The sequence below is a fragment of the Raphanus sativus genome, chromosome 6 (genome assembly GCF_000801105.2).
Source record: "Raphanus sativus cultivar WK10039 chromosome 6, ASM80110v3, whole genome shotgun sequence".
Classification (NCBI taxonomy): domain Eukaryota; kingdom Viridiplantae; phylum Streptophyta; class Magnoliopsida; order Brassicales; family Brassicaceae; genus Raphanus; species Raphanus sativus.
In genome coordinates this window covers 37186659-37208454 of record NC_079516.1, presented here as the reverse complement: position 1 = coordinate 37208454, position 21796 = coordinate 37186659, and the positions used below count along the sequence as shown (strand labels likewise).

Here is a 21796-nt window from a genome sequence, read left to right as displayed (position 1 = left end):
TTATTTTCCAGCTAAGTATCTTAGACATAATGTTTTTTTAAGATAGTATAGACATATAATGTTAATAGATGTAGAAGCTAAATCAGTTTTATAATAAAAGGTTATTTTTAACTTATTAAAACATATAAAAGAGAATGGTCTTTTTCATATTTTCGTATATTTAAATAACAATATTTTTTTAAAATAATGTATTGATAAAATGCTCTCAGTTATCGTGTTTCACCCATGTAGGTTTTCTTTGTCTTTTGTTGTTTATATTTCCAAAATTTTAGGTCAATTATAAATTAAGAAAATGGGATGATTGGTTGAAACATTGAAAATTATGATCACTGTGCACAATCTAATTTCTCTACAGTTTTAAAAATTAAACCAGTCAAACTGTGATCTATTACTTTTCTAAAATTATAACAATACCAAATTTTTCAAAAAATAAAATAATCCAGATTTTAATAGCATCCAAAGCACTATTTAAATAATTTTCATCACAAATTTAAGATATTTATGAAAATAATCATCATTTAAAATAACTTTTAAATAATATCAAATTTATGGTAATGATGATTCCGTGATTGCTTTTAGTGCATTACTCAATTATCATTTATCAATTAGAAAGTCAATAGCAATATGATTTTCCAACTAAGCATTTTTCAGCTAAGTATCTTATACATAATGTTTTCTTTAGATAGTCTAGACATATAATGTTTATAGATATATAAGCTAAATCAGTTGTATAATAAAAAAGTTATTTAAAAGTTTTATACTTATTAAAACATATAAAAGAGAATGGTCTTTTTCTTATTTTCGTATATTTAAATAAAATATTAAAACAAATATATATATTGATAAAATGCCCTCAGTTATCATAAATTTTTAAATCAATCATAAATTTAAGAAAATTGGATGATTGGTATATAATTTATGTTACTTGAAACGTGGAAAATTATGATCACTGTGCACAAATTCATTTTTCTACAATTTTAAAAATTAAACTAGTCAAACTGTGATCTATTACTTTTCTAAACTTATAGCCATACCGAATTTTTAGAAAAATAAAATAATCCAATTTTAATAGCATCCAAAGCTATTTCGAAAGCACCATTTAAATAATTTGTTTCAGAATATACAACTACTATCTAGTAATCATGTTTTTTTAACAACAACTCATGGCCAAATTTCTACACAGAAAGCTGCATCTTAAATTCTACAATAAACAAAAAAATCTACAATAAAATGAAAACTATAACAGCAACCAAATTATTGCCTAACTAACAGGTGAAACAGTCAAGGTGTCTTTTTTTTTTAATCAACAGTCAAAGTGTCTAAATTGACGACTTTTGAACATAAAGGAAACAAGTGTTGATTTTCCAGTCAAATTTAACAGTTATCGACACTTGGAAAAGAATAATATTCGTATGTAATTTTCAGTAATGTGACTAAAGTTGACTTGAGATTGGACTTGTCAAACGATTCACAATCTTACTAGTCGAGTACACGTTGGATATATGATATATCTGTAGACTGAAGTTAGACCTAAATAGTAGGGGTGGACATTTTACCCGATACCCGAACCCGTACCCAAACCCGACCGAAAAAACCCGAACCGAAACCGAACTGAAGTAGTAAAATATCTGAACGGGTATTGAATTAGGAGAGATTGGATATCCAAACCCGAACGGGTAATACCCGAACCCGAATGGATATCCGAAGATAACCAAACATATGTATACTTAGGTCTATATTCCTAGTTTACTTCTTTAATTTTATTCAAAATGTTTATTTTTATTATGCACATTTTTCAAAATTAGATAATTTACATATAATTAGAAAAAGTGAATTTTTACTCATTTAAAATGCTTGTCAAGATTTTTATTTCATGCATTAACAAAAGTTACATCCACAATTTTAAAATAATAATCAATTTATTATCTTTTATTTATAAAATGTTATCTTCAAATTTATTAATCATTCAATTATTAGAAAATAAAAAATCAGTTAAGTAAAATTTATAATTTTTAAATACAAAAAACTTGAGAAATGAAAAATTTAATATTTTTTTCCAAAATCTAAATATCCGAAAATCCGATCCGAAATACCCGAACCCGAACTAAAAATTCCCGAACTCGATCCGGAATAAAGAAATACCCGAACAGGTATTACACTCCTATATCGAAATACCCGAAAATCTGAAATACCCAATCCGAACAGGTACCGAACGCCCATTAGTAGTGTGGACTTCGTAATTTGTAAAGAATCTAAATATAGGCCTTGGGCCTTATACATTAATGGGCTATGTATATTAAATTTCCTTATCTATGAAATAATAATTACTATCCACTCAATACTCTACCCGCCATGACATCCTCCTCCGTCACCGTCGCGACGGGTTTTCTCCGTTCACCGTCGATCCTAAAGTCTCAAAACCCTTCCTTTCTCTTCGCTCGTCAGAGAATCCCACTCAAGAAATCTTCGGTGAGACCCATCTCCGCCTCGACCTCAGAGCTGCCGGAGAACGTTCAGAGTTTCTGGAAGTGGCTCGGAGACCAAGGAGTCGTCTCCGGTAAATCCGCCGCGGAGCCCGCGGCGGTGACGGAAGGTCTGGGGCTCGTAGCTCGGCGCGACATCGGACGAAACGAGGTCGTTTTGGAGGTTCCCAAGCGGTTGTGGATAAGCCCGGAGACGGCGGCGGCTTCAAAGGTCGGAGCTTTATGCGGCGGGTTGAAGCCGTGGGTTTCGGTTGCTCTGTTTTTGATCAGAGAGAAGTATGATGAAGATTCTGCCTGGAGGGTTTATCTTGACGTTCTTCCTGAATCTACTGACTCTACCATCTTCTGGTGGGTTTTGTCATCATTCTCTGACTATCAATCATCTAAAAAAACTTGTCTGATGAAAATGTCTTCTTCATGAAATGTGTCTCCAGTACAGGTCAGAAGAGGAGCTTGCTGAGCTCAAAGGTTCAATCTTTTTTAAAATAGTTAGACCATTTTAAAATGATTAGATTCATACTTGTTGGTTTGAGACCAAATACTAGTGTATCACTAGTTAGTGTCTGATAAGTTAAACATTGTTAACGTAGGAGTGGTTTCTGTTTGTTTGGCTTTAGGGACTCAACTGTTGAGCACCACATTGGGTGTGAAAGAGTATCTGGAGAATGAGTTCTCGAAACTGGAACAAGAGATATTACAGCCCAACAAGGATATGTTCCCATCCGGCATAACACTTGATGACTTCATCTGGGCATTTGGGATTCTCAGGTCGAGAGCTTTTTCTCGCCTCCGTGGTCAAGAACTTGTCTTGGTCCCTCTAGCAGATTTGGTAAACCCCCCTCCCTTGTATACAAAAGGATACTTCATCTTATTTACTATAACGTTTGGTTTTGAACAGATAAACCATAACCCTGCGATAACGACAGAAGACTATGCATATGAGATAAAAGGAGCTGGCTTGTTCTCTAGGGATCTCTTGTTTTCCTTGAAATCTCCTGTTTATGTTAAAGCAGGTGGGCAGGTAAGCTTCAAACACTGTCACTTATCATTACCCTCTCAAAGAGTGTACCTTTTAACGCTTTTTTTGGACTACCTCTTTCCACCAGGTGTACATTCAGTATGATGTGAACAAAAGCAATGCAGAACTTGCCTTGGACTATGGTTTTGTGGAGTCAAACCCTAACCGGAACTCATATACTTTAACAATCGAGATACCAGAATCAGACCCGTTTTATGGGGATAAGTTGGACATCGCTGAGACTAACGGGATGGCTGAGACCGGATACTTTGACATAGTAGAGGGCCAGTCTCTTCCCGCTGGCATGCTTCAGTACATTCGGCTTGTGGCTCTTGGTGGTTCAGATGCTTTCTTGTTAGAATCCATCTTCAGTAACACCATATGGGGCCATCTTGAGTTGCCTGTGAGTCGTCCAAACGAGGAACTTATATGCCGTGTTGTCAGAGATGCCTGCAAATCTGCTTTGTCTGGTTTCGCTACCACCATTGAAGAGGTAGCTCTTACTTCTCTTGTCTTTATAAGCTACTTAGAACTCATTTCTTGCTCTGTCTATGTTTCTGCAGGATGAGAAGTTTCTGGAAGGAGAGCTTGATCCGAGGATGGAATTGGCTCTCAAGGCAAGGATTGGTGAGAAGAAAGTGCTTCAGCAAATCGACAATATCTTCAAGGATAGGGAGCTTGAGCTTGATGTGCTAGAGTATTACCAAGAGAGACGGCTCAAAGATCTTGGTTTGGTTGGCGAGCAAGGAGAGATCATCTTCTGGGAGTGAGAATTAGCTTTATAGGCTCGTATAGCTTGTTCTCCTGCAGAACAAAACTCAAGGACAGAATGAAAAATCTTTACTGAAGCAGAGCCTTGAGACACAAGAGTTGAGAGAGACCACAATCTGTATGTTGTAAGCTATTTTGCCAAAATGGCCTTTTTGTGAAGTTTATATAAGATGAGATACATAATCTTGTTTTAGTTACATTTAACTTACGTAAAACAAAAAATCAAGATCAGCACACCTATGCAGCAGCAGTTTAACAGAAAAAAAAAAAAAAAAAACAAAATTTGAAAAACTCAGGGAAGGAATATCCTTATTGGGCCATAGTTTTATGAGCCCACTGCTGTTTAGCCCAAATGAATCCACGTGTTCGAACGAATGAAACACTTACGCGTGGCACTGCACGTGTTGACTTTCGTTGTCTTCTTCATTAACCAGAGACAACAAAACATTGAAACTCGTCAAATCGACTTCTCTCCGTTTCTCTCTCTCTCTCTCTCTCTATACATCGGAGCCGCCATGGATCTTCGTCGGAGCTCGATTGTACTATTAATCCTCTCAGTTCTATCTCCAGCGACTCTCTCCATGCGTTACGAGCTACTCTCGGGCCACACGAAATGCATCTCGGAGGAGATTCACGCGAACGCAATGTCCGTGGGCAAGTACAGCATCGTAAACCCTAACGACGAAGATCATCCTCTTCCCGATTCCCACAAGATCACCGTCAGGGTAAAAAAACAAACAAATACATTCCCAATCTTACCGTCAGTTAAATTTCTCTTCTGGTGGTGATTTTAAGTATATAAATGTATAATAGGTGACGTCACCGCAAGGAACGGCGTATCACGAGGCGGACGGAGTGAGTACGGGACAGTTCTCGTTAACGGCGGTTGAAACGGGAGATTACATAACTTGCATCTCAGCCGTTGATCACAAACCCGAGACGATGCTGATCATTGACTTTGATTGGAGGTCGGGTGTTCATACCAAGGACTGGTCCAACGTCGCCAAGAAGAGCCAAGTCGAAGTAAAAAGTCTTTTTAACTTTTGTCAAAACTAAACTCTTTAATTAGATTCTTCAACTAGTTCTTAAAGATTGTTTTTGTTATTGGGCAGATGATGGAGTTTGAGGTTAAGAAGTTATTCGACACAGTTACATCCATCCATGATGAGATGTTTTACCTCCGCGACAGGTATCCCTTAATCTGACCAAGTTGATTGTTTGACTCAAACACACATCTTCTTGTGGTAATGTTGTTGCAGGGAAGAAGAAATGCAGGAACTGAACAGATCCACGAACTCGAAGATGGCATGGTTTAGTTTTCTGTCGCTTGGAGTTTGTTTATCAGTCGCTGGACTTCAGTTTTGGCACTTGAAGACTTTCTTCCAGAAGAAGAAGCTCATCTGAAGACTCATTACCATATTAATATATACACAAACTATATTCATTTTTGTTAAAGCGTTATATGATCTTAACATGTCAGTGACCTGCAAACTCTCAATACAATCCAAAAGCTTTTTTTTTCTGTTTTGTTTTTGTCACCCTTTCTAGTTGTGTACTGTGAAACAAATGAGAAAAGGAAAAAGATCAAACAATCTTTACAAAAGAGATAAGAAACATAGAATAGTAATAACCAAACACATAATGTTAACTCTCATGCTTGGATTTTGGGGTATTTATGAAGTGAATAAGCCCCAGTGGTGATCCGATGGTAGAGTTTCCTTGATTTTTTCAAGTCTCTTGAGGATGTCCAGAAACGATGGTCTCTGGTTCATGTCTGCGTCCCAGCATTTCACTATTAACCTGTTACAAAAGACACTGGGTTAGGTTGGTCGGGTAGACTATAACCGGTGTGCATAGGGGCCCTTATGTTTCACTTACTCTCTTAAATCAGGTGTGCATCCTTTGGAGCGGAAAGAAGGTCTGTGTCCACCTGATACATGTTTAGCTGCTTCATATGGCTCGTAGTTCGCAAACGGTGGCTCTCCTTCAAGCATCTGGATACAATGTTGTAATGAAATTAAGGTTAAAAGTGTAGAGAGAGATAGAGATTTTTCTTATAGTTGAGATGTAAGCACCTCGTAGAGTATCATTGCAAAGGAGAAGACATCGACTTTCTTGTCGTATTTTCTATGCTTGAATACTTCAGGAGCCATATACCGGTCTGGTTTATTGCACAAAGAGGAGTACCAAAAGAGATCAAGTTAGAGCAAAAAAAAAGAAAGACGTCAACGGTTTTGACTATAGAAGAACACTTACAGCTTCCGGTTTCGCCAGTCATTTTGTAAACATCATGAGAGTTTTGAACCTTTATTAGCTTACTAAGACCAAAGTCTCCAACTTTCAAGTGGTCTGCACTGGAGTTAACCAGAAGAACATTCCTGCCAAAATATAACAGGCGAGAACCGGTTTTACAAAACAGCAAATTTAAAGTACAACCGAAGAGCTATGCAATAGTGATTACCTTGGTTTAAGATCTCGGTGAATGATAACATTAGGTTCATTGTGAAGATATGTCATCCCTCTGTTAACAACAAATTAAAAGGAAATTAAAAAAAAAGAAGAACAAATTTTCACATAATATCTCAAAAGGTAAGATTGAAAGTACCTAGCGATATCCAAGGCAAAGTTGACAGCAGTAGCTGGAGTAAGACCACCCTTTTCTTTGAGGTACTGATGAAGATCTCCCTGTGACAGTTTTAACCATGGTGAAAACATTGCAGAGATAAAAAAAAAAAAGACAGAGGACAGTGAAAAGTAAGTTACCCCGCGTAAGTACTCGGTGATTAACATAAGGGGCTTTCTTTCGGTTACCGCTCCTAAGAACTGCACTATATTCGGATGGCGAAGCTTAACTAGCAAATCAACCTCATGCCTGAAGTCCTGACTGTATCACAGCAATTACGAAACACAAAGACTCTTAGGAGAGGGAGAGACTGTTAACAAGGTGTTAGTCGTAAAAAACTCATCAGCTAAGAACTTACATAACAAGTCTATCATCTGAAAGAGACGGAAGAATACGTTTAACAGCTACTGGTGTCCCTCTCCAATAAGCTTTCACTATCTCACCAAAGGAACCCTGACAAAAAAAAAAAAAAATGTGACCAACCTCCCAATTACCCAAAACAAACCTAAAGCACAAACTCTGTTGCATTGAGCTAGAGACAGAGAATGTTCAGAAGAATAAACAAACCTTTCCAATCATGGCTGCATTGGAGAAATCAAGCTCAGCAGGTTCAATTTCCCAGTCACATTTCTTTGGAATTGGTGGTGGCACAGGCTTTGGTTCAAAGTGACTCCCGTTCTGACCCTGCATAGATAATTCAATAAGCTGAGAATCTCTGAACACAAACCACACTGCATTAAGACAGCTGCTTCAGAGAGAGAGATGAATGTTCCTAAACTTTTCAGTAACATTATTCATATTCCATACCAATCAGTACATAAAGAATGAAAGCTCCTAAACAACCTGAAGCTACAGGGAAAAATTAAAAAACTCACATAAGATAAACCGCCATGAGATTTCAGCAGCTCAATCATTTTCTGTTTCCTAGCACCTTCCGCATCAGCCAGAGGCTTTCAAACAAACAAACCCCAACACAAAACATTCAGATCAAAAAGGTTACAACAACAAAAAACAAAGAATCACAGGAAAAAAAAAGAAAAAACACTTACAGTGTTCTTCCACCTGTCCTGAGCGTTGACATCAGCACCAAACTCCAGCAGACAATCAACAACATCGATCCACCCATGAAGCGAGGCCACGTGGAGAGGCGTCCGCTTGTCGTAGTCTCTAGCGTGAACCAGAGACGGATCCTCCTCCAGGAGTTTCCGAACCGCAGCCGCGTCGTTCTGGTGCGCGTGCCACAGGATCAGAGACGTTCTGCTCACGCGTGCCTTCTCCTTCTGTTTGTCGTGACCAGCAGCGCTCGTTCCCGCGGCGGAAACGGCTTGCTCGCCGCCGTCTGCAGCCGCCGACGATTCGGAGTTCATCGGAAGCGGAAAAGATGGGATTTTTGAGAAAAAGGGTTGAGACTTGATTGCTTTGGATTCTGGACTTTTTATGGATTTTGCTTCTTTGGGGTGATTGAGGAATCGAATCTTTACAGTGAAGGTGATGATGAAGCTTGTATGTAGCTTGTTCTCTTGTGTGAACGTCGCCGTTAACTTAGCCGTCAAGTTTGAGACTTTTTCCTCCGTCTATTTTAGCGAGTTTTTTTTTAACTCTGTCACCGTTATCTCAGACTTTTCCTTTCGGTCTTTATATTATTTAGTGGCCGACTAATTTCACATTATTTGTTTGTTGGGATAATTTTTTGAGTTTTATGAACAACTAGATCATCACCCGCTCGACCGAGCGGGAGTCAATTTTCTTTTTTTCTTTATTTTTACTATATATTATATATGATCGCAATGTGTATTAATATAAAATCTTGATAAATAACAATGTGTACTAATGTGTTTAAATAAGCAATGTGTTTAATTACTAAATCTGATTTTTAAAAATTATGATAACGTAAAGTAGATTTTTTTTTATATTATTTAAAATATATAGTGCTATATATTTTGTATTTTCAACATTTATCATACAAAACTTACATTGGGGTATTATTTATATGAAAATATGTGTAACATAATATATTTATATATTATATAAACATATGCACACCCGCACGGGTTTTATTTTTAAAATGTATTATATATTGTTTAGTTTTATGTAGTATCGAGTTTGTATAATTCAATTTTGTGTTTAAAGAAAAATATCAAAACTGTCTTTCGTATGTAAAAATAACACTTTGCAAGCGCGAGTTGTGTTTTTTTATTGTAACACAAAATTTTATATAAAACTAATGTTTTTGTACATTACGAAATTTAATTTTTTAAAATAATTATTACGTAATTTCAAAGTGAATTTTATCTCTAAAGTCTAATATATTTTGTGTGTAATGGTTCAAAGCATTTTCGATATATATTATATTTCAGTTTGGTTTTTTTTAGTATTATTGTATAAGTATAATACTATACAATATTACTATTTTCTATACAATATATGAAGCTATGTGTTATTTGTTTTAGAAAGTAGATTAGGCCCAACGTAGTTATAAGAATAGTCACATCTTTATGTATGTGTCTATGACTTATCTACCTAATGTTATTCGTACTAATAAAATTAATATGGCCAATGAAAGTATACTGATCAATTTAAAATGAATTGTATAGGGTAATTATAGAACGATTAATATTTTTAGTATTCTTAGTATATATCTTATCTAAATCGACATGTAATAAATGTAAAAATCATATATGGAATATAGACAAAAAGAAGAACTGTATTTAAGGAAATACATCAATGCAAAGTTAGACTATGGTATGTATTATATATAAAGAATGAGACATTTAATTTAAATATATGAAGTCCACCTTTAATAATCCACCTAGAAAAAGTTGTAATGTTCCTGTTTTAATAAGATAGATATAAATCTAATTTGGTGTTTGATTATTACACAGTTCTATTTTGTCACAGTCACTTATAACTGAAATGAAGAACTAGTCGCATTTGAAGAACTAATATGAATTATATAAATAAATTATTAAATTGTTATGGTCCTTGGGCGTGAAGGGGACTAAGTCAACGATCCAGATAACATGGCATCACATCTATCACATGACTGCTGCTATAAATACACACGGACATGCCTTTACCATCTATTTTCATGTGATTAGAAAGTCATTCATGATTGCTCAAAAAAAAAAAGTCATTCATGTTAAAATAATCAATGCACTAGATTTAGATTTTAGTTTATTTTAATCAACTAATCATGTATGGACAACTATAAACACTCGCAAGTCGCAACTGTTTGGCCAACAAAGTCATGAAAAAAACATCTTAATTTATTTTTCTGAATTATACAGATATCTTGCCTCCCTCGGTGGATTTAGACTAACCACATAATATCAGTATAAGTTTTCGATCTACGTGTCGATCGGCGATATCAAAATTTTCCGGATCTCGAATTTTAATGGATTCACCGTTCACCCTCAAGTTAATCACCATTGAATCACAAATATGAATTCATTTTAATTTTAATCTCTAAATTAAAAACACAGATATGTTACAAAAAAAACTTAAAGAAATTATACAAAAACTCACCTAATGACTCTACTAACACTAACTAACCAACTGTGTTTGCTCCAGCTAGGGAGAACCGAGAAGATAAGCCATTCCAAGGGTTTAAGACGGTTTGGTCATCTCCATGCTGTGTGGATTCTTGACCAGGGAACAGCTCTAGCCTCTAGCGTACAAGGTGCGAGCTTATGATTAACGTGAAGCCAAGGGCGGAGGGAGAGCAGAACATGTGGGGTCAGGTGACTCTAGTAGAATTTTGGGGATTTTTTTTAAATATATTTTTGTCTAAAATTACTATAATATTTAGTTAAATTTTACCATTTGACCCCACTAATTTACATATAAATTTTTATATGTCCCCATTAGTTTTGTAAAAAAAATATTTCTGTAATAATAATATATACATATTAAATTTAAATATTAAATTTATATATTATGATCTCAGTCAAAAAAAAATTCTGGTTCTGCCACTGTGTGAAACCATGTGGGAGATGTGAGAAGATACACCTCATGACTAGTTCATGTATCGTGTTGCGAGCTACATGATGCAATAACTCAACTTTCTTGGTGAACAACTCTAAAACAAGTGTTGACAACAGTGCATACATGCTGGTTGCTTAGCATAACTACCGTTCCTCATGCATGCCAGAAGAACCTGAACTATCTTCATTAGGACAAACCCCTTCTGATGCAGGATCTGTCACCCTCAAATCGGCATCGTTTCACAGAATCAACTACCAAATGCAAGGCGTCTTCAATATTTGTAGATTTTGATAATTCAGACTAACTAGGATCTTGAAAATTATGACAAAACAATACTGGTTGTCATATATTATAAATTAGTGGTATTCCGGCGCTACGCGCGGGTTCGGACGATATATTTTTTAATAAGTTCAAAATTATTTGTTGAATTCATTTGATAATTGTTAGTAAAAATAATGTATTAATTTGGTTTAATAATTTTTAGGTCAAAGAGGAATATTGTAAATAGTTTTCACTAATTGATTCAATGAAAACAAAATAAATAGTTGACAGTTGCACCAAAATAAATATATTTGATTTAAAACATAAAGTAGAGTTGATGTTCCACAAGGAAAACATGTAAATGCATGTACTATTTGTTTTGTGATTATCTTGTTTAGATGAAGATAATAAATTTTTTCATCAGCACAAAAAAACAACATCTGTTCATCTATCTTTTGTTGTTATGAATTTCTGCAATTTCTTTTTAAAATTTATGTATTCGGTGTTATATTATGTATTTTGGATAAATTATGAATTTTCGATATTTTTATTGTTATATTTGTTATATCTTTTTTGGCTTTCAAAATGGGGAAATTTTTAAAAGAAAAGTACGGAAATAAAACTAAGGAATTCCTTAATATAAAACTAAGGAATGTTTTATTATGTATTTTTTTACCAGTCATTTATTGAAATTTTGTTATTTTGTTCTTTATTTTGCAAAACTTGAGTTTAGCGATTAAAATGGGAACATTTATTTCAGCTTTAACTTCTTATATATTTTTAGTTGTCTTGAGTTTGATGAAATGTAATATTATAATAGATTTTTTTTCTTTTTGTCTTTCTTTGTGAAAATTTCTTCTCTTTCTACAAAAAATATGTATGGTACCTAGCTTCTTTGATAAGTGTAATCTGTCAAGTAATATTTACAATAACTTGCTAACTTGGAATAACTGTACGTAGCTTCTTAAACTATTGTTAGGAGTGGTAGAGAAGAGTATCATAACTTAGAATAGCTTAACTCTGAAACTGGACTACAAAAGGCACATACATGAAGACTTGGACCCCTCTATTGTGAGGATCGATAAGCAAATCCTAAGAAATGAATTCATACATAACATGAAAGGACACTAAAATGAGGAGATTAAGAAGCACTTGGCAGTTTAACATGTGGAGAAACAGAGAGCAAACAATATTGAACAATAAATCTGTGCTTGGTTTGAGATTATTGTGCTGCACATTCAAAGGTAGGAGATAATTCAACCTCTTCTCACTCAACCTTAGGCTCCATTGATACATCACTAACCTTACTAATTACTATGATTCTCTTCGCGTTAACAAATTCTTTCTGAGTGGTGACACCAGCTCTTTCCTGCAGAACCCACATTCAGAAGTTAGGGGAATATTTTTCATTATGTATATTATCTTTCTCAAGCCTCAAAGTGTCATAAACTTTGGATTAGTCCCTCTTGAAAGCCTTCTTAAGACATATAATTGGTACTTTAGGAACCATTAATTTTTCCACACTTAGGCACTCTACCACCATCAATCCGAATTAATGAGAAACTACAACTATATTTACTGAAAAGAAAAGCCTATACCGATGTCGTTCAAGAACAGTGGAAAAAGAAATGAGAGACGACTGAGTTACCTCAGTAGTCATAGCTGCACCAGGAGGCAGTCTATCTTGCGCAAAAGAGCTTCCTATTGTTGGAGTTTCTTTATTGGGTGTTCTGGAGGTGTTAGCTGTTTAAGGACCAGAACCAGTCGAACTCAAATGCAAACTCTGTTCTCGAAGAGGACTTTGAAAGTGTCAACGAACAAAAGTTTGTATAGAACTCACCAGAACCTCAAAATTAGACTGTGGTGGACGCTTGGTGGTTTCTAAAATGCGGGAAAACAGTGAAGCTCTGCTGCTTTGCAGTGAAGTTGAAGTGGGATAGATTCAATTGGAAGGTTAAAGTGCTCCCAACAATATCATGTAAACACTGTGGAAGCTCCCACTCCTGTGGGTCTTGGTCACCGGCAGCTTTGAGTCGGACAAGAATACAAAAAAAATATCAGTTGTCATTTCTCAAAGTAAGCAACTTAGCTTCACCTGCCTCAGATATGGCCGTAAAGTAAATCATGTAGACAAGACACTATACCAAGCTTGCTGAGGAATTCCAGAATCAGACTCCAATAGACTTTTATAATATTTTAAAAGAGAGCATCTTTAGGAAAAAAAAAGAGAGCATCTTTAGAAAAAAAAAGAGAGCATCAACTAATAAAAATTAACAAAACTTGCTTTCTTACAGCCATTATGCATCTCAGCAAGTGATATAGATCTTACCATTCCCAATACGGATAAACTCTGCAGGATCATGGAATTGTATGTGAATATCACCACAGATAGTTACTGGGAACCATCAGATTATGATTGAAAGATATAGGCGATGGAATATGAAAAGGACAAACCTTTTCATCAGGCAGGAACATGTGAATCCCCATGAGTTCCCTTCTTTTCTTAACGTTCCTAGACTCTGAGAAAAAAAAGAGAGGCATCAACACTATAAGGACGAAACAATGATGAATCTGGTGAGACAATGAGATATGGAGAATTAGGGATTTGCAAAGTAGAGGAGAAGAGGAATAATTAAATTCGAGTAGTGGAAAAGTTAGACGGAATGATTTAAGGCTGGAACTTAATAGATTTTCTCAATAGTAGTTAAGAAAGCTTTACATATCGTTCGGGTTTCTTCAACGGAACAGATACAGGACGCACACAAGAAACAAAACACGTGAAATACACAGACGCACAGAAAGCCGACACGTGTCATCGTTTGTCCATTTCACCAAGATGTCGTGGATAGCCTAAGGAGGCAGATTTCCCAACTTTATTGTATTATTATAGATGTCACTATTTCAGTGGGCTTGTAGCAGGCTTGTAATTAAATGTCGCGGTCTTTACTATATAAACTAGGTGACCGACCCGCACCTTGTGCGGGTATAAAAATATTGTATAATATTGATTGAGTTCAAATGTAAGAGAAGGTGGAACAAGTGAGAGTTTCAATGCTGAGACATGATTTGCGCAAATCTCCAAGATGCAGTAGGGGTGGAATTCGTTACTTTTTCGGTTCGGTTGGTTTGTTTAGTTCGATTTTAATATTTTTTTCAACTAAAGTAAACCATATTTAGGGTCTAACTGGTGACCACCTCGGGAATAGTAGGAACAAAAAGGAAAAGAATTGATGGGAATAAAATTATGGGAATGATGAGGAACGGTTATTCCATATCAAATTTGGTGAGGAATAAATTTGTTCTTTAATTCTCTACAATAAAAGGAATGAGAAGGAATGAAAAGGAATGACTATTCCTAATGAATGGTAAAATTTGTTAGGAACATTAAGGAATGCATTATTCCTCTTCATTCCTTGGTCACCAGTTAGACCTTTAGTCTAGTTCGGTGTGCTTTATGTCCAGTTTAGTTTATATTCGGTTCGGTTTGTTTTTTTGGATCGGTTTAATTAGGCTCTTTGTCGCTTAATTTTTTAAAAGAAAAATTATGTTTTAAAACATAAATTATGTACACATAAACTATGTGAACTAAATTCAATATAAAACTGAAACAAAAACTTAAAAAGTCACAAAAAGTATATAAGAATAAAACAAATGAATGTTAACTAAAGTAAAAAAGATATCAACATCATTAGTATGTTTTTAATAAAAGTTAACTAATAAAAAAAACAAATGTAAGAAAAATATACAGGAAATAGTGATGTATTAAAAAATGTGATAGAAATCTCATAGATATCACAATCCCATAGAAACCTGAAAAGAAAATGTGATAAAATTTTAAAATATAATCCATAAGTAATATAAAATAAGAAGAACAATTATGAATTAAAAAAATCCCATAGAAACCTGCAAAAAATTGTCAAATTTTGTTAGCAATTGTACAATATAAAATAATTCGATATCATACAATATTTTTATACAATATTTTTTTGGATATACCGTAAACACTAATCTCTCTCTCTCCCCCTCTCTCTCCCTCTCTCTCCCTCTCTCTCCCTCTCTCCCCTTTCTCTCCCTCTCTCCCTCTCTCCCTCTCTCCCTCTCTCTCTCCCCTCTCATCCTCCCTCCTCCCTCCTCCCTCCTCCCTCCTCCCTCCGCCATCCCTCCTCTCTCCCTCCCTCCCTCCCTCTCCCTCTCTCTGCCTCTCTCTCTCTCTCTCACCTATTAATAGTGAGAAAAATATCTTTATTATTGATTTATATCATTACAATATCGCGAATTCCACAAAAGTAAAACAAAAAATTTAATTAATAGAAAATCTAACAAAAGCCACAGCTTAACCAATAGAAGAGTATACTATTGATAACACGTTTCAAAACTTAAACAATGTCAATGAGCTTCCGTTCAAACGCATAATTGATTCAATCTCCTCCAAAGATAAACTCTTAATTTGATCTTCTGATAAACACAAGCCTGAAAGAACATGTAAAAATTAATTTGATCTACTAACATTATATTTTGATAAAAACATGAGCTAACTTGGTTTATCTGTACTTTTCTTTGGTTGCATAATATATCTTGTGATAGTTTTTCCCAATTAGCAATTGCAAACGTTTTCTGGATTTGTGATACTATGTGTTAGCAATAGGACACAAAACAACTTGCGTAGATCTTTTTTGCTGATGCCCAATAACATGCTTCTTTAATAGTTTCAATATTTTCTTCATCATCGTCCTTCCGGATAACAGAAGAAGTTATATTTTTTCTAAAAAACGTCATTAGATTAAGTTTTGAAAATAATAAGCAACTTAAAATGTAGACCATAAGAAAATGTAAGATATATATATATATGTATATACAACAGTGCTGATATGGTTGCACGATAAGTTAGTATCAAATATTATATTCGTACAATTTATTACATTTTTTTATTGCTATATAGATTTTTTGAATTTAATGTGTTAACATAAATCATTTTTAATTATTACCAATCAATCTTTTGAATTAAATATGATGAATATATGTTACGTGATGTTGCAATCATCATTAATGTGATAAATATGGACATATTTTTCATTCAAGGCAAATTGTGAGAACTAAATAATAAATAAGAAATAATATAATTGTTAAATGACATAGTGTTGATCTTCAAGACTACTGTCATGATCTTCTTGGCTTTTTCTTTTAGACAAAGGAGTTCCTGAAAAATCAAAGAACCAGAGGAAATATCACCTAATGACTGCAACATCAGGACCTGCAAAAGAAAAGGTTCATCTCATTAGTATGCTATTGTAAATATAAATAATAAGCAATTGTAAAGTATAATACATGTTTAGAAGGAAAAGAAGAAAAAATTAATTTTTCATAATAAATATTTAAATTGAATAAAGAAAGTTATTAAATCTACAATATCATAAGCTGATTTGAATTAAATATTAGTCTTCTTGCGCAAGTTAGATTTATTTAAAATATTCTTTAATAAATTCTCAATAAATCTTATACTTATAAGGTAATTTTATTTTTGGAATATCTTGTTGATAAAGTTAAAGGAGAACATCTCGTGAATAGATTGCACCAGAATTTTGGTTGACAAGTCTCACCATAAATATTAAGTTTTAAATGCATGATTTTGGAGAGAAAATATTTTGTCAATTAATTTGGTTTCTCTGACATCTAAAATATTTAGTGGGTATTGAATGAATTAAACACAAAAAGGGTCTCAAAAAGATGTTCTTTGAATCGAGAAAACACAAAAGGTAAGTAAAATGCTAGACTTTACTAAAATATTTAACTTTCACAATAAGCTATGTACCAGAATGTTCTCAAATTAACTTTAAAATTTATCTACCTATAAGTTAGGATTATTTATGGAATATATCTATATTATTAAAACAGAAGTACAAATATAAATTATCCCTAAGTTTTCCAACTTGTTTACAATGGCATGCCACTAAAATAATTAAATGAATCTATCTTTAAGGAATCATTTTTTTCCTATTTATTAAACTATTTCCTAAATCAAACTTAACTTAATTTTCGTATTTAATATATTTCCTTAAACCAATTAACTAATTTTTAGGGATATTCAAATTTGATATCGATTTTAACTATATAAAACTTGGATAATGTTACCATTAATTATTTTGAACAAAAATCAAGTTTAAATTAGATATTAAACAATATTATGAATATTCCTAAAATATATGTTTGACTTACCATTAATTATTTTGAACAATAAAAGTTATATATGCTAAGATTTAAATATCTTTAAACAACTTATAGAACAATATGAAATATTTGTAAGTGAATATTATTTTTAATATAATTTAATCTCACTTAAGATTATATATATTTCAAAAATTTCTAACATATACGTTTAATCATTTCAGTTACTATAAATTATTTTCAACAAGAAAATTTAAATATCTTTGTATAACAATGTTTAATGTTTATAACCAAATATTTTTTCTAATGTATCTAAATCTCACCGTATTATACATATCTGATCAAAATATTTAAATTTTTTATTACATTTGAAAAATAATTTCATGTTAAAAAAAATATTATTCAAACATATCAATAGGTCAATATTTTGTCAAAAGTGTAGTAGCGGGCACGGCTCACTATTTTCTTTGTTGTATTTATAAAATATTTAAAATATGATAAATATTTAAAATATAAACCAATAAACATTTAAATAATATTCATTTATATAAAAATGAAAATAACAACCCGTGCGTCCGCACGGGTCAAGCTCTAGTTGTTATTAAAATTACATTTTAAAAATAAAAAAGAGAATATATCGGGAATAGTTTACACTAATGATTTAATTAAAAAATCTTACCCTTACAGTTTAAATATTAAAGCATGAGATTAGGAAATAAGATATTATTTCAGTAGAGAAAATACCATCCTACTAATATTTTAAAAATATAATGTGATTATCCAATTTTGATGTACAATAGAGAAAATACCATTCTAAGCGCACATCTTTTGCAGGACCGGAATGGTGAACTCTTAGAGGTCTGAAATATGAACACTTCCGTCAAATCATCTCTGAAAAAATATAAAACAAAATCACAATCAGCAAATCAAAAAAACAATGTGTATATAGAAGCTTATAATTCTAAACAATAATATAATTCTACTAATAAAAAAAAAGTATTCGCAACACAAAAAGATGCTATTGAAATGATATAACTGAGAGATGTTATCAAATTGAGTAAATTTTTTTTACCAGATTGAGGAACAAAGATGTTATCGAAATGATATATCAAAGAGGTGTACAATCAAATCGATATATAGCTTCAGTGGATAAATCGTCATAATAGGGTATCTGCATATAAACCAAAAGAAAAATCAGCTCTCATGAAATATAAAAGCTTAATGTTCTAAAATAAGAAGAAAAAAAAATCCAGAACATTATTAACAATAAAAGTTCAGAATACAAAGTTCAATGATTTCGTTTATTCTACTGTAGATGTCTTATTTATAGTAAATTGATGGACGTTTCTCATTGATTTAGCTTGCATGATAAGCTAAGAAGTAGAATTTTTAAATAAATTCTCAATAAATCTTATATTTATAACGTAATATTATTTTTGGAATATCTTGTTGATAAAGCTAAAGGAGAATATCTCGTGAATAGATTGCACAAGAATTTTGGTTGACAAGTCTCGCCATAAATATTAAGTTTTAAATGCATGATTTTAGTAGAGAAAATATCTTGTCAATTAATTTTGTTTCTCTGAGATCTAAAATATTTAGTGAGTATTTAATGAGTTAAACAGAGAAATGATCGCAAAAAGATGTTCTTTGAATCGAGAAAACACAAAAGTTAAGTATTAAAGTTATTTCGTTTTTAGTAGTGTCGATGATTAAAATAAATCGAAAAATAAATTCTAAAAAATCAATCAATAAGATCAACAGATTCTTCCCATTTGTAATAAGGAAACTAATTATTACATGTATAACTAATATTTTTGCGCGAGTAATGTTAATAGGGGGATTAAATTATTTTTTCCTTTTCAATTAGTATTCAATGTTACTTTCCTTTTATAGGGGGATCAATGAATTAAAATAAATTATTTGATTTCATAAAATGACTTTATATTCTTATATATCTATAGACTACATAAAATAATAAACCAAAATATTTATTTGAATTGATAAAATGACTTTATATACCATATTTTCAACAATTAGTTACCATAAATAGTTATTAATAATATTATGTAAACCATTTGGAATCTAAAATATTTATTTGAATTAATAAAATGGCTTTATATCATACTTTCGACAATTAATTACCATAAATAGTTATAAATAATATTATGTAAGTCATTTGAAAAGTGATGTTAATTGGTCATTAATTTATTTTTTTTCCTTACAATTAGTATTGGATGGTACTTTTCTATTATAGTGGGATCGATGAATTAAATGATATATCGAAATTACAAAATAAGGTAAGTATTTAGAGGGCTTCCCTTTTTAGTAGTGTCGATGGAAAAAAAATCAAAAAGAAATTCTAAAAAATCAACCAATAGAATCGATAGAATTCTTATGAGAAAGGCTGTGAGAGTGCCAGCTGGCAAATGTACTTTCTTTTAATATATAGAAAGATTATAATAAATAAAATTAAAAATAATCGGCCAATAAAATTATAATAATTAAGAGTTCATTTATGGTCGACACGTAATAAAAATCACTTATGTGACTTCTCAATCAATATATAGTAAATTTATTTTTTATAAATAATTTATAACATTCTGTAAATTATTTTAAAATTCTGATAAATTTATTCTTTAAACAACGATAAATAATTTAAAAATAATGTTAATAAACATTTTTGGATTTTTAATATTTAAAATCATTATTATATAATTATATTCGAATACAATTCATCAAGTAGAGTATAAAACTATTATAATTATCTTATATAAAATTTCGTTCATTATATTTTATAGTTTATAAATATTAAAAGTAAGAAATAAAATATTATTAATCTTTCTATAATTTCTATATTTGAGAAGCTTTCCAAATTTTTAATATGAATGCCTTGTCCATAAAGTATGTCATTGTTAAGACCGTATTAATTATATGGATTCAAATTTGGTAATGTTTGTGTCGATCAAATATACTATATTAATAAGACCGTATTAATTATATGGATTCAAATTTGGTAATGTTTGGTCGATTATAAAAAATAAATGAAAAAGAAATTATCAAAAATTCAACCAATAAGATTAAGAGAATTAATCTTAGAAGCTCTCTATGAATGCCACCTAAGCAAAAATCACTAAAGTGACTTCTCTTTTAATGTATAGGAGGATTCTGATAAATTTATTCTTTAAACAACGATAAATAATTTAAAAATAATGTTAATAAACATTTTTGGATTTTTAATATTTAAAATCATTATTATATAATTATATTCGAATACAATTCATCAAGTAGAGTATAAAACTATTATAATTATCTTATATAAAATTTCGTTCATTATATTTTATAGTTTATAAATATTAAAAGTAAGAAATAAAATATTATTAATCTTTCTATAATTTCTATTTGAGAAGCTTTCCAAATTTCTAAAATGAATGCCTTGTCCATAAAGTATGTCATTGTTAAGACCGTATTAATTATATGGATTCAAATTTGGTAATGTTTGTGTCGATCAAATATAATATATTAATAAGACCGTATTAATTATATGGATTCAAATTTGGTAATGTTTGGTCGATTATAAAAAATAAATGAAAAAGAAATTATCAAAAATTCAACCAATAAGATTAAGAGAATTAATCTTAGAAGCTCTCTATGAATGCCACCTAAGCAAAAATCACTAAAGTGACTTCTCTTTTAATGTATAAGAGGATTGCTTTGTATTCATTGCACTTTTCTCATTTCCAACAAGATGGAAAAACTAAATCGTTTTAAATTCACGGACAACTGTAACACTAGTATAGTTTTATACTATACATTTAAATTCAGGTACAGTTGAAATGATTCTTTCTCCTTTGATGTTGTTGAGGTGGTTGCCTTTGCTCCTCTGGTTAGTGGGAGACAATACTTTCCAGAATTTTATAACCCAAAGAATGATCAAACTTAATTAATATGATTTTTTCAACATAAACTATGTAGGAAAGTAGTATACAATGAACTTTTTATATATCTCCACTTTTGAATAATCATAATATATTATGACTTCTTCCCTTGTCTGATTAGGTATTATTGCAGCCGAATGACATGTCTCTTTCATGTTTAATTAGTGTCAAAACATTGAACCACCATTTAATAAAGTATAGTTTGTTATATTATCTATCTTTTTGTGCAACTGTTATATTATCAATCTATGTTTCACCATAAGCATAAAGCATGATATAAGTATCTTACTACATAGATACTAGCTAGATATATGAGTTGTGGACGAAAATAGCTATAGTTTCTTATGAGAAGTGATCATGTAGACAGGTGAAAAACGAATGAGAAAAATTTGTAAACCAAAACTTTATTAATCGAACTTTTTTTTAATTATTAATTTAGATATTCATACAGTGGCAGGGCCACATGAAGCAAGGGAGAGGCAGTTGCCCCCGATGAAATTTTCTCAGTCAGTATAGTTTCTTTAAAGTTTTAGTTATGCCCCCTGTTCACATATTA

General features: G+C 32.0%; 3 protein-coding genes and 1 long non-coding RNA gene across 4 annotated transcripts; 2 read left to right on the top strand and 2 right to left on the bottom strand.

Annotated features, from left to right (window-relative positions):
- The first annotated feature begins 2318 nt into the window (after positions 1–2318).
- Positions 2319–4465, top strand: LOC108806159 (fructose-bisphosphate aldolase-lysine N-methyltransferase, chloroplastic). Its single transcript, XM_018578196.2, has 6 exons — positions 2319–2831; positions 2923–2951; positions 3101–3312; positions 3382–3504; positions 3590–3994; positions 4065–4465. Exons 1-6 carry the CDS (start codon positions 2353–2355, stop codon positions 4269–4271), a joined length of 1455 nt encoding a protein of 484 aa, XP_018433698.1. The 5' UTR covers positions 2319–2352; the 3' UTR covers positions 4272–4465.
- A 253-nt stretch (positions 4466–4718) lies between these two features.
- LOC108813319 (transmembrane emp24 domain-containing protein p24delta7) lies at positions 4719–5794 on the top strand. Its single transcript, XM_018585847.2, has 4 exons — positions 4719–4997; positions 5086–5295; positions 5385–5461; positions 5532–5794. The coding sequence occupies exons 1-4, from the start codon at positions 4788–4790 to the stop codon at positions 5674–5676; spliced, it is 642 nt and encodes a 213-aa protein (XP_018441349.1). The 5' UTR covers positions 4719–4787; the 3' UTR covers positions 5677–5794.
- On the bottom strand, positions 5771–8507 carry LOC108813318 (serine/threonine-protein kinase VIK). The gene is made up of 11 exons (XM_018585846.2): positions 7945–8507; positions 7771–7845; positions 7463–7579; positions 7254–7348; positions 7036–7156; positions 6878–6957; positions 6734–6793; positions 6529–6650; positions 6348–6433; positions 6151–6266; positions 5771–6072 (listed from the first exon to the last, which is right to left on the bottom strand). The coding sequence occupies exons 1-11, from the start codon at positions 8260–8262 to the stop codon at positions 5946–5948; spliced, it is 1317 nt and encodes a 438-aa protein (XP_018441348.1). The 5' UTR covers positions 8263–8507; the 3' UTR covers positions 5771–5945.
- Positions 8508–16247: 7740 nt separating this feature from the next.
- Positions 16248–18495, bottom strand: LOC130496288 (uncharacterized). Its single transcript, XR_008935399.1, has 3 exons — positions 18375–18495; positions 18112–18193; positions 16248–16391 (listed from the first exon to the last, which is right to left on the bottom strand). It is a non-coding gene; the product is annotated as an uncharacterized LOC130496288 (long non-coding RNA).
- Positions 18496–21796: the final 3301 nt, after the last annotated feature.